The 12,855-nt window shown below is 33.5% G+C and overlaps 1 protein-coding gene across 1 annotated transcript in view; it reads right to left on the bottom strand.

Moving 5' to 3' along the window:
• Positions 1-1,056: 1,056 nt before the first annotated feature.
• The window catches only part of LOC101586433 (complement factor H), an 88,034-nt gene continuing 76,235 nt past the window's right edge, over positions 1,057-12,855 (bottom strand). The window contains exons 19-22 of the mRNA XM_023707776.1: positions 11,405-11,581; positions 10,364-10,540; positions 7,298-7,480; positions 1,057-1,503 (exon numbers count right to left, since the gene is read on the bottom strand). Of these exons, the coding sequence (XP_023563544.1) occupies positions 1,304-1,503; positions 7,298-7,480; positions 10,364-10,540; positions 11,405-11,581 (737 nt within the window). The 3' untranslated portion in view covers positions 1,057-1,303. The remainder of the gene's footprint in view (positions 1,504-7,297; positions 7,481-10,363; positions 10,541-11,404; positions 11,582-12,855) is intronic.

Here is a 12,855-nt window from a genome sequence, read left to right as displayed (position 1 = left end):
CACTATTGTCACCAGCCCTAAACGTAATATTAAAAATCATGCAATTACAGTAATGCATCATTTAATTCCAAGTATATGTTGTGAGAAATTCAGTTTTGGCAGTATGGTCATTTTGACAGTGTTGGTTCTTCCTATCCATGAGCAAGATAACCTTGCATTTGCAGCATGCCCTCCTGCCCCAGGAGCCCAGGCGTGGAGGTTTGGAGGCTATTGAATTGTGTTGCGGTTAGGTCCAAAATGGTCCCTACGGCTTGTGTGTTTATAGTCTGATTGGTGTGTGAAGGTGCTAGACTGACTTGAAGAAGAGGTGGGTCACTGAGAGTGTGAGCTGGCAGGGCACAGTTTCTTCACTGGCTCCTCCATGCTTGCTGCTTTCTGTCTCCACGGTGTGAGCAGCTTTTCTTTGCCCAGGCCCTGCCACCCTGCTGCTCCTGCTGCAGAACCAGCTGAGCACGGACTGTAATGGTGAGCCACAATAAGCTGCTCCTATAGTTGTGAGTGTCAAGTATTTTGTCCCAGCAACAAGGAAAATGGATTCCCTTGTTGTTACAATTCCCTTGTTGGATTAAATTTTCCAACTGAGGATTTTTGCATTGACCTTGATCTTGGATTCATCAGGTATATTTGGCTTGTAATTTCTTGCGCTATCCCTGTGTAGCTCTGATATCACAATAATGCTGACTTCGATAAATGAGTTTGGACAAAGCTCTGAATTATTTTCTCTTCATTTTTATTTTTCAGCCTGGCTAGAAGTTTTTATATAATTATATGAATGATTCAGCTTTAATTTTGTTTAAGATTTGTTTTTATCATGAAAGGTACTAGACTAATACATTCTACAAGCTCATATATGTCATCATTTTTACATTCATTTACTAATAATTAATAGGTAGTAATTGGGTATATTTATACTCAGTTGTGATTTTGTTTTTCACACACTTGTGAGTGATGGTATTCTTTTCATGCACCAGGAAACAAAGATTCTCAGAGACTCAGGAGTTGTGTAGAAAGCTTGGGGATATTTAAGACAGTAGGAAGAGACAGTCACTAAAGTAATTATGTTTCTTGCCATAATTTTTATGAAGAGAATCAATACACAGCATTTTGATTTGCCAAGTCTGAATACAATATTTTGAGAAGGGTGCCACTGGTCTCTCAAATTCTCAACACATCACCACACAAGAACCCAAATTCTCATTTATGGATAAAAACGAGTTTAACAATACTTAAGAATAAATTTGAGAATTGGGTTACTAATAAAAGTCCTGGATAAAGCCAAACATACCATTGCCACTAATCATAATTATTTTGGGACACAACGAGGGTACCGCAGGTGGCCATCACGACAAGTCACGCGAAATGATGCCTGATTTCCTAGACGATATCCATTTTTACACTTAAATTCCACTGAATCCCCCGATGGGGCATAAAGCTTCTGTGTTTTTTTCCATGAAAGAATTATATTATATTTTTCCATAGTTTCTTCTGAGATTACACACGGTTCTGAAAAGATGACCAAAATTTATTAAGTAGCATAAACATTTTCTACAAAGACTATCTAGTTTCCCAGTAAAATGTTTCATGTTTCAGGAATTCTTACTCAAAATGGTTTTCCAAGAAACTGGAAAAATATCACATGGATTTAAAAAAAGTTAAGATAGTGATTTGAAAATGTAATGTTTAGTGTGTGATAATTTGATGTTACTATAAATATTAATAGTATCAATTATATTAAGAACTTTGCTTTTTAGATTCTATCATGGCTGTTTGCGTTTGATTCAGTCATTGATCAAAAGGTATAAACTTTGAATTACAGGATGTATAAGAACTGAGGATCTAATGTACAGCATTAGGTAGCTCTAACTAATAATACTATATTGTTTACTTGAAATTGACAAAAGCACACTTTTGAAGTTTTTCACAATACAGTACACACACAAACAAAAGAGTCACTATGGGTAAGGATGAATGTGCAATTGATTTGCAGTAAGTTTTTAAATTATAGATGAAGCAAATTGTCACACTGGGCAACTGAAGGTACTGGGACAAAAACTGTGGCTATGATCATGATGCTCTGCTTAGGCTAGCATCTGCATTTGGCAGCAGAACAGCATCCTCCGGTCCCTGCTGCCACACTATCTATGCATCTCCTGCCGCCACCCTGCCTTCACCCTGCATCTGACCATGTGCTCTTGCCAAGGGTGGAGACGAGGGTCACAAAGGGTTGCTGTGCTCTCAGCTATCTTTTTCCATACAGGCTGGCCTCACACCACTGTCTAGTTACAGAACGGGTGCCTCAGGCCCTTTACCACTTTGGTGACCAACCCCATGACAGTCTCTTGAAAGTGGCAAAGCTAGCACCAGCCATGCCTGTCCATCACCACGTTAGAATCACCATTCCCATTTTAGGAGTAGCCACGTAAGAAATACCCCATATTCTGTGCTTTATGTACTACACATGTCCGAGCTGCTAAAGTACCCTGACTGTTGCAAAGCCCACAGAAAAACCGAGTCTCTCCAAATCTGCTATGAATCACAATGTGTCTCCAGTACTAAATTAGAGCCAAAGAAGTCATATAGAGAGACTTAGCTATCCTGCCTTCCTTGGGAAAGGCCAACAATGCTTCATAAAATAGCACCTAAATACACATTTTCAAACAAAATCTTTCTACTAAGATATCTCTCCCCCTATATATGTGTGGTAGAGCTACCTGATCCACTAGATGTAAAAATCTCAATATAAGGTCACAGAAGAAAGAAATAAGGCAATAGCAGGCCTATAAAACAATACAATTACTCTGTAGTAACAGATCAAAAATTTTATATGGGGTACTCAAAAAAATAATTGAAAATGATATTTTTTTTAAAATTCAAAGTTATCCAACAGAATACCCATAAACAGTTGAATAAAATTAGGAAGACAGCATACTTACAAATGAAACTTTAAGCAGAGAGATTTTGAAAAGACACTAGACATTCAAGAAATGAAAATCTCTTCAATTCAAACAAAGAAAATGGTAGAACAAGACTAAATAAAGTGTAAGAAAGAATATCTGACATGAAACAGGGTCTTTAGAAATATCTCAGTAGGAAAACAAGAACGAAGAGACTATTCAAGCCATGTGGAACAATAGTAAATAAAAAGTTTGCATTTTCAGAATACCAAAGGAGAAGAGAATAAAATTAAGGATAAACAGTCAGCTTAATGAAATAATGAAGAGAATTTTCTTATATTTGAGAAACAGATATCCAAGTATAGGAGGCAACAGGACCCAAAATACACATTAACATGAAGCATCTCCAACATGACATGCTAATGAAACTTTCAGAAATACAAAGGAAAGAATTCTAATGTCCAAGAGAAAAGCACCAAACCACCTCTAAGGTGCTCTCTATTAGATTAACAGTAGATTTCTCACAGCAACCTGATAAGCTAAGAAAGAATGAAATTACATATTTAAGTTCTGAGACAAAATTACTGCCAGTCAAAAATACCATTCAGCTTTCAGAAATGAAAGAGAAATACTGACTTTCAAGACGGTAAGTAGCAAGGGATTTTATTATCAACAGATCAAGTTTACAAAATATGCTTAAGAATGTTAAATTCAGAAGTGAAATAAAGATAACTGCCACAGTGAAAGCACATATAAATTTCACTAGAAGAGTTAAAGGGAAATAGAAATGAATAAAATAAATCAATACAATAAAGAATCAAGCTAAAAAGATGAATAAGAAAGTAATAATATCCCCAAAATGTACAAAACAACTAGGAGAAAACTAAAAATTATGAAAGAAGTGTTTACTTTCAGTCACAACCTTGAATGTAAATAAGTTAAATTCTTCTAAAAGACACACAAGCTGCATGAACAAAGTTACAAACAAGACCCCACAGTATGCTACCCATGAGAAACTCACTTCACTAGTAAAGGCATGCACAGACTGAAAGTCAAATGATGGGCAATGATATACCAAAGAAATGGAAACCTAAAGCAAATAGGAATAGCTATGCATATATCAGAATAAGATACATATTTAAAAAGAAATGTAAGAAGAAAAAATAATTATATAATGGTGAAAGGATGATTAACCTAATAGGTAAATTTATTTTGTCTATATGTATCTGTCAGAGCAATCAATTTTATAGAACAAAAATAAAAAAAATTGTTAGACCAGAAGGAGAGAAATCCTCCAATATAATAAACTAACAGAATAATATAGGTGGACTTCAACAGCAAAGTTTCATTAGTAAAAGATTATGTAGCCAAATTATTAAACGAAATCATCCAAACAAAAATTTAAACTACATCAAGAGAATTTAGCTGGTATTTAAAGAATATTCCATTCAGTAGATGAGGAATATACATTCTGTTCTTCAGTGTAAGAACCTTTGTACAGAATAGTGTGTTTTGTGCTTTTGTCATCTCAATGAATTAAAAATTAAAGCAAAAATATGGAATACTTTTAAAGTTATATGACTATAAAACACTAAACACCAAACTGGTTTTTTTCTTGCTGTGGCTGATGATTGTTTGCTTTTGTGGTACCAGAGACTGAACTGGGATCTTCACACTGAGCTACATCTGTAACCTTTCCTATATTTTGTTTCTAAGTAGGGTCTTTCTAAGTCACTCAGTTGCCCAGGGTGGACTTGAACTTAAGATCTTCTCCCCTCAGTTTCCCAGATGGCTTGAATAATAACTATGTGCCACCATGTTTGGCAATAATAAAGTCTTGAATGAAAAACTGTTTATTAAAGAGATAAAAAAGAAAATGTAAAAGTATTTTGAAAAAGATAAACATTGAAGTAGAACATGCTGAAAGCTGTGGAATATATCATGTACATACAGTACCTGGAGGAAAGCTTATGGAAACAAGCATCAAGCTAAAAAAATAGATTGTAAGTAACAAACCTAACAATGTCTAAGGACCTGGAAAAGTAAGATAGATAAAAACCAAAGTTGATAGACAAAAAGCAAACAACAATCTTGAAAGTGGAGACACAAGAAATAGTATTTAAAATGCAATACCAAAGTTCAATGGAACAGTTAGTGTTTTGAAAAAGTAAACTAAATTTTAGAAAATCTTTTGTTAGACTATCAAAACCAGAGACAACACGTAAATAAAATTAGAGATAAAAAGGTAATATTACAACTGATACCACAGAAATCCAAAGGATTATTAGGCATTATAAAAAATTATATGTTAATAAAGTGGCAAACTTTGAAAAAAATGAATGAATTCCTGGACATGGACAGAGATGTCTAACAATATTTAACCCTAAAGAAATAAAAGCACAAGTAGCTGGATATCGAATGAGATTGAATCAGTAATAAAAAGGGTATCAAGAAGAAAGTTGTAGGTCCAGATGCCCTTGCAGTTGAATTTTTTAAAAAAGAACTAAGACATTGTTTAAAATGTTTAGACGTGTAAGGGAAATACCACTTCTGATTTCATGCTGGCCACTGTTACCTATTGATTATAACCAGGGGATGATACAAGAAAAACAAAACTATAGTCTGTGAACCCTGATAAACATTCCTGCTAAAGTTCTCAATAAAATGTAGCAAATCTGATTCAACAGAGAATCATAACGATCATTTACTGTGATCAAATTTGTTTCATCTCAGTGATGCAAGCAAGGACGGTTCTCAAATTAGTATAGGAGAATCATATCTCAGGATTATAAAGGCATACAGTCAATAACATACTGAAGAGGAGAAAACTGAATATGTTTCCTCTAAGATCAGGAACAAGATGAGGCTGTTTATTCTCTCAGTCTTTCTTCAGGTTAGTGCTAGAAATTTTAGCCAGAGCAATTAGGCAAAGGAAATAAAAGAAAGTCATACAAATAGGAAGAGGAAGAGAACCAAAAAGGGCACAAAAAACAAAAGCAAATATTGAGAAAGGGAATTCCATCAAGTGGAAAAGCTTTTGCACAGCAAAACAATCAACTGAATGAAGAGAGAACTTAACTGGAGAAAACCTCCAGCTGCTCATCTGACAGAAAGTTAACAATCCAAAATATATAAGTAACTCACAAGAAAATAGGTGATCCAATTAAAATGGTACAAACAATCTGAATAGACATTTTTCAACAGAAGAAATAAAGCCAACAAATTTATTAATAAGTTCGCTATCATTAGCCATCAGGAAAATGTATATCAGAACTACAAAGAGGTGCCATGTTATCCCAGTTAGAATTTCTGTTACTAAAAAAATCTGAAAAATAGCAAATGCTGGTTGAAGAGACAAGGAAAAAGAAATTCTTACATACCAAGTTGGGAATATAGATTAAAATAGTTATTGCAGATAATAATACAAGAGCCCCTAAAAAAATCTAAAAAAGATCTTTCATATAATTCAGCTATGCTACTCCTGTATACATATCTAAAGGCAATGAAGTCAGTATGCCAAAAGACGGCTGCATGACTATTGTTAACACTGATACAGAATCAGCCTAGATTCTCATCAAGGGATAAATGAATAAAAGTAGTATGGTATTTTTTTGGTAGAGGGTCTCACTATGCAGCTCGGACTCAGTGATCCTGCTTTTTTCAGCCTCCCTGCCACTGGGATCACAGGCATGGGCCACCATACCCAGACTAGGTGGCCAGTTCAGAGTGCCTGAGGGTGAGGCTGACATAGCATGTGGTGCCGGGGATCAAGCCCCAGTCCCTTCACTTGCCTAAGCAGGAGCTCAGTCTGCTGAGCTATCTCATGGGCCCTACAGTATGTATATTTACACAGTGGAATGTTATTTAGCCATAAAAATTGAAATCTTATCATTTAGATAAAAACACATACACCTGAAGAACATTAATTAAAATATGTTAAACACAGAAAGACAAATAATATTTGCTCTTTCTTACGTGTAGAAAGTAAGCAAAGTTAACCTGAAGGTACAATAATAAATAGAGTTTTGGGAGAGTATATGTGGCTTTGGACAATAGATACAAGAGGAGGCTAGATCTGATGAGTGTATGAGGTATGCATATATGAAAACCTCAGACTGACTCTAATTGATGAGGATAATTAATATAGTTAATATAAAATTAAAATTAAAATGTAATTTAGAAAATGTTCACATTTTATACCTTGAGTACATACATAATGTATCCATCAATCAAATATTTTTAAAAAAGATTTATTAGCTTTTATTTTCTTACAAATTTATATCTGATAATCAACTATTCAGTAGAAGAGTTGTTTGTTACTGTGAATGTTCTGTTGCCAAGAGGAAAAATCCTATTCATTGCACTGATTTTTCCAGGGTCCTTGAGAATATTGAAGTACTTACGTAAGCATTTGGGTGGTTTGGACCACTCTCCATTTTGACATATTATGTGCCGGTCACCCTGGAGTTCATACAAGTTCTGGCACTGATATTCAACACGTGAGTTTGGGGGATATACTGGTAGAGCGAATGAAGTGGTATCCCCATTGGCAATAGGTGGGGGAGATCCACATTTTCCTGTAGAATCTAAAAAAAAAAAACATTTGATTTATTGATAGATAAATCAAAATACAGGCTAAAAGCCAACACAAATGCTATGCTACACATAATATCAAGATTTCTGTGGTTTCTATTAACAGAAACATTGCTTGAAGACACTGCAATCATATTAACCAAGCCACATTTTTAACCCCTACCTTTCACCTTTCTGAAGACGCAAATAAAGCATCCCCAAATATGTCTGTTTTGCATTGCTAAATATTGCAAATATGTTAAATAAAGACTGAAAAGGTAAATAGCTAAGATACCAGTAAAAATTTCTTGTTCTTGTATACAAAACACTACAGGGTCCATTAGGAAGCTAATCACTTATTTTTATTTTCAAAGAAACATCAACTCTTAAAAAATTCAAAGCATGCCATTTGCAGAAGATATAAAGGATTAAGGGCTTCCTGTACAGGCATGAGGGACACAAAACATTTCTATGTTTTTCTTATATTAAGAATTTATAGCAAAAAAGAAATTTAATAAAAGATATTTTTAAAACATAAGAAGACTTGGGAAGATACAGGAAATTCTATCAGCACAGGAATTTATAGGCAAAGGACCAGCAGATCAATGTTCAGCCTGAGTTTTCCTTTAGAGTCTCATATATGTTGAATGTGACACTGGAGAAAACTACAAGCCAGGAACTATACGAGATTCAGATACGTGAAGAAAATTCCAAAAGGAGACTCTTCTCTTTAATCAGAGAATCAAGAAAGGCAGAACTTAGCAGACCAAAATATTGTTTTACATAGTATCTCAGCTATTGTGGAAAAACAATTGCGAGGGAGGCACTGACTGAAACTTCTATGTACAGACCACCTACACACTGAGACAGTCAGACACTTGTCTCGTCCCTTGCAATTCCAGCAGGATTTCAACAGTCCTAAAAATCTATTTTTATACAGCATGAAAATCATGGCAACCTACTAGACAGGAGCTTGCAATACAATGTGGGCTTTAATATATAATACCCAAACTATCTAGAATAAAATTAACATTTATTCATCACACTAAAGATCAGAAAAGACAGCACAAAAGAGAACACAGACATGATGCCCACAGTGAAACTTAGAACTGGTGGGAACTTAGAATTGATAAATATAACAGGAATGGAAAACAAAAACAAAACAAAATAGAATCTGACTGGATGAGCTTAACAGATTGGAAACAGTGGGCAGAAAAATCCATGGACTTGAAGGTAGAAGAGTTGAAATATCCCAGATTGAAAATACACTGAGAACCAAAATATGAATTAAACTCAGAGACTTGAAAAAAAAAAAACCCAAAATTTGAGATCCATGAGACAGAAGTAAGGACATTGAATTGGAAAAGAATAATTTTAATATTTTCTATACATGGTGACTGTGCATATTAAAGAAGCCTATTGAAATCAGGACAACCCTAGTGAAATTCATACCCATATGTATCATATGCATTACTTGTGGGAGACCAGAATTCAATATGACAATGGATTTCTCAACTGTGGCCGTGGAGGCCATGTAAGCGAGCGACAGAATCTCAAATTTTACATCTCTTGACACTATCCTAGAGGCACAAAGAAGTGATCAAGCAAAGGAAGACCATGAGAATTCATTTCCCTCAGAATTGCCCTTGGAGTATAACTAAGGAAAGCGTTTAAATAAGTCGATTATGACTTCAGGAAAGAGAGAAGAGCTATGCAATTGACAAAAGAAAGGAATACAACAGATTCTCTTTCTTCTGAGTTTGTTCAGTTATTTTTGATGTGTGGGACAAAATTATATTTTGATTATAGCTAATAATTATTGGATAATGATTTCTAATCTATATGTTCATTATACTACAGTAATTTTTATTTAAGATATGAGAAAGATAAATGGATTTAAGTTGAGGTAAAGTTTCTATATGGCAAGAATTGTATTACAGAGTGAAAAAAATATATGTTCCAATACATGAAGAAACATCTTTTTAAAAAAGATAGTATTAGTTATGTTATCAGAGAGATATGTTAAAAAATAGAAATCAAAGTGAAATTCTTCAAAGATTTTATCCAAAAGGAGGGAAAGAAAAATGAAAGAGCATTGAGAAAACAAACATAAACAAATAAATTGACAGACAAACCTTCTAACATGTCCATAATTACTTTAAATGTGAGTTATGTTAATACACCAGCTACTATGATGGTCATGCATTAAACAACTATACATGCCTTCAAAAAAATAAATACACCAGTTACAAGACTAAGAATATCAAGGTGGAGAGATAAACAAGGTCCAAATGACTTATTTCTACATAAAACTCACTTCAATATGAAAACAGCAATAATCTAAATAAAAGAAGGGTAACTATACCCAACATAATTAATTTTCTAAGTGGAAATTGTTTTCCTATTTTTTAAACTCGAAATATTGAATTACCCCATAGTTGAACATTAAAACTTGTTATAAATACAGTAATTCTTGGGATGCCTGCATTCAGCCACTTATCTTCAAGTATAACCTTTACACTGAAGTTACTCAAATTTATATCCTATTTCATAATCTTCAACTGCCTATTCCACATTTCACAGTGGTTATTTTTACAGCCATTAAATGCACAAAATGTGTATTTTTATGTGTCTATTGCTTAGAATATAACTGAGTTAATGTTTCAGATAAGAAATTCTCATATTGCAACTGTTCCTTAAATCAAATTGAATGTTTATTGATAAAACTATATGCTAATGATATCGTAATTCTTTGTTCAAGCCACTAAAGAATTAAAATATTAACAATACAATTTTATTTTCATTAAAATACATTCTTCAAGGATTACTTTGATTCTTACAATATCTTTTATCCATACTGTATCTTCAAAATAATTTTGAGAAGTATACTACTTTACCTTTACATTGAGGTGGTTCTGTCCAAGTTCCATTTAGACACATTACATCAGCTTCTCCAAATATTTCAAAAGGCTTGTTACATTGATAGTGTACTCTTTCACCAGGTGGATATCTAGTCATCGGACTTGATATTATAGTAGCATTTTTAACTATTGGTGGATCCATACAGAAATTATCTGAATAAAAAGGAAAAAAAATTAACTCCACCCAGCATAAATAGGTATGATATAAATATGACACACATGTTTTACAACTTAGAAGCCAGTGGAAAAATTTCTTGATAATATCATTTGAGCTTTGTAGAATAAATATAATAAATTCTATAAATGCACTAAGAATTTGAAAATGCAAAAAAAAATCTGAAGCAGAATGAATGACATTTCTTTTTGTGTAATCATACTATGTTCAAATGCATGTGTGCATCTCTTAAAAATAAATGCAAAGAGGCATGTCCTTGGAGAATAAGTGAAGAATTAAGAATACAGTTTGAATAATACCATACATAAAAGAAGAACATGCTGAATAAAAATCCAGACCATGATGGGAGAAAACAACAAAAATGTGTACTTGTAAAAACTGTGGTTTAATATTTTTGCAAATATTTAAGTATAGCAAGATGAACAATGTAATATTCATTAGAGTGTTTTAGGTAAGTGTAAAGTGCTAAGAGTTTATATCGACCCACAAGCTGAAGTATGCATAAAATTCTCTATAAAACTTTATTTTAAAAAAAATTTCTAAAATTTTAAGGTCCTAACTACAGATGTTTAGTTTAGTAGGTCTAAGAGGAGCTCATGCATTTTTTTCTATATGTGTAACAATTTTGAAAGACAATGATTCTATTGGTCCAGGGACTACATTTTGAAGGCCACTGGGCTGTGAGATTAACTACTGGTTGTTTAACTGTATTCTTTATTCCAATATATAAACTTCATTTTGGCCTAAAAGCTAGTATAAGCTTATTTTTTAAATGATGCAAGAGATCATTCTATATTTCCCAAGACAATTGAATAAATTTATTGTAAATTCCGTCTAAATACCTTTGCATTTTGGCTCTCCTATCCACTTCCCATTAACACATGTCACAGCATTAGAACCGTCCATATAGTAAAATGTTGGGCATGTATAAGTCACTTGTTCTCCTGACCTGTAAAATTCCTTCATTTGTGTTTCAAGTATGGGACCTTCAAAGATGGGTACATTAAAGCAATCTGTCCCTGAAAAAATTGGAACAAACAATACTTACTCATTCAGCAAATCTTATAAGCACATAGTATACAATAATTTTAGTACATAAAAGACCAATAAATAGTTTACAATATGCTTCCTATTACTTGAAAAGCTATATTCACAATTTTTAATTAATTATATTGACTTAAATATATCAAAAGTACAGTATAATAAAAGTTACATTTCTTAGTATATATGTCTTGCTTTATCTTGGTCTTAACCATCCAGCAGAAAAGTATGAAAACAAAGTATAAAAAGTAAAACCACATTAATATGCCGAGCTGTATAAAGCTCAAGTCAACAACTTTGGACATTTGCCAGTCTTATGGAAAACCCACTATTTTGGACTACTGGACTATATTGGGAGATTCTGCTGAATTCAAGCACCTACAACATTTAAATGACAATGGAATGTCCCTCTCTGACAAAACTAATGAAAAGATAGAAATGAATGACCCTTTTGTATCTGTATACTCAAAATAGTTAGGATAGATATACAGCTCCATTCTCTTAATTCAATGAATAGAGGGGTTTGTTATAATAGTGTTTGAGACAGGATATATGTTGGCATCTTGTACAATGAATAACTACTAACAACAACATGTAATGTATTAATCATTGAAAACGTGCCAGTAATTGGTTGTGAAACTGTCTCATTGATATTTATTTTGCAATAAAATTATTTTTAAAAGTACAGTATAAGATGATAATATTACATGTGTGAAAAATATTAGTGGTGTAATGCTTGAAATCACTTTTTATACTCCCATTATTTTGACCATAATTACCATGTATTTATGCATTTCTACTTTTTGCCTCTGTTCAGATATAAGTTGCTTATAATAATTATTTCAAAATATTTCAAAACACATGTTTGTACTGAGATTACAGAAAACAGGTTGAATAAAAGTGAGTCTGGTAAGCAGGGAGACTGTTCCAGGGACTGAGAGGTAAACCTGGCGAGTGTGAGTCAGAGGATTCTGACAGTCCACAAAAATGATGTGAAAATGAAATGATATTGCCTTGTCTCAGTTACTTTTTCCTCATTCCTGGGACAAAATACCTGACACCCAAAATTAAGGAAGGAAAGATTTATTTAGCTCACAGTTAGTGGAGGTTTTATCCCATACTTGGCTGGCTCTAAGGCAGAGTCACACAAAGAAGAGTTCACGGTGGCAGAAAACAGCAAAGAGGGGCCGGGGAATATGCGCTTGCCTGGCAAGTGCAAGGGCCTGAGTTCAATCCCTGGTTCCACAAAAAA

This window comes from Octodon degus, unplaced genomic scaffold, assembly GCF_000260255.1.
Source record: "Octodon degus isolate 3935 unplaced genomic scaffold, OctDeg1.0 scaffold00009, whole genome shotgun sequence".
Classification (NCBI taxonomy): Eukaryota; Metazoa; Chordata; class Mammalia; order Rodentia; family Octodontidae; genus Octodon; species Octodon degus.
Note: the sequence above shows the minus strand (reverse complement) of the source record. Positions and strands in the feature narration are given on the sequence as shown.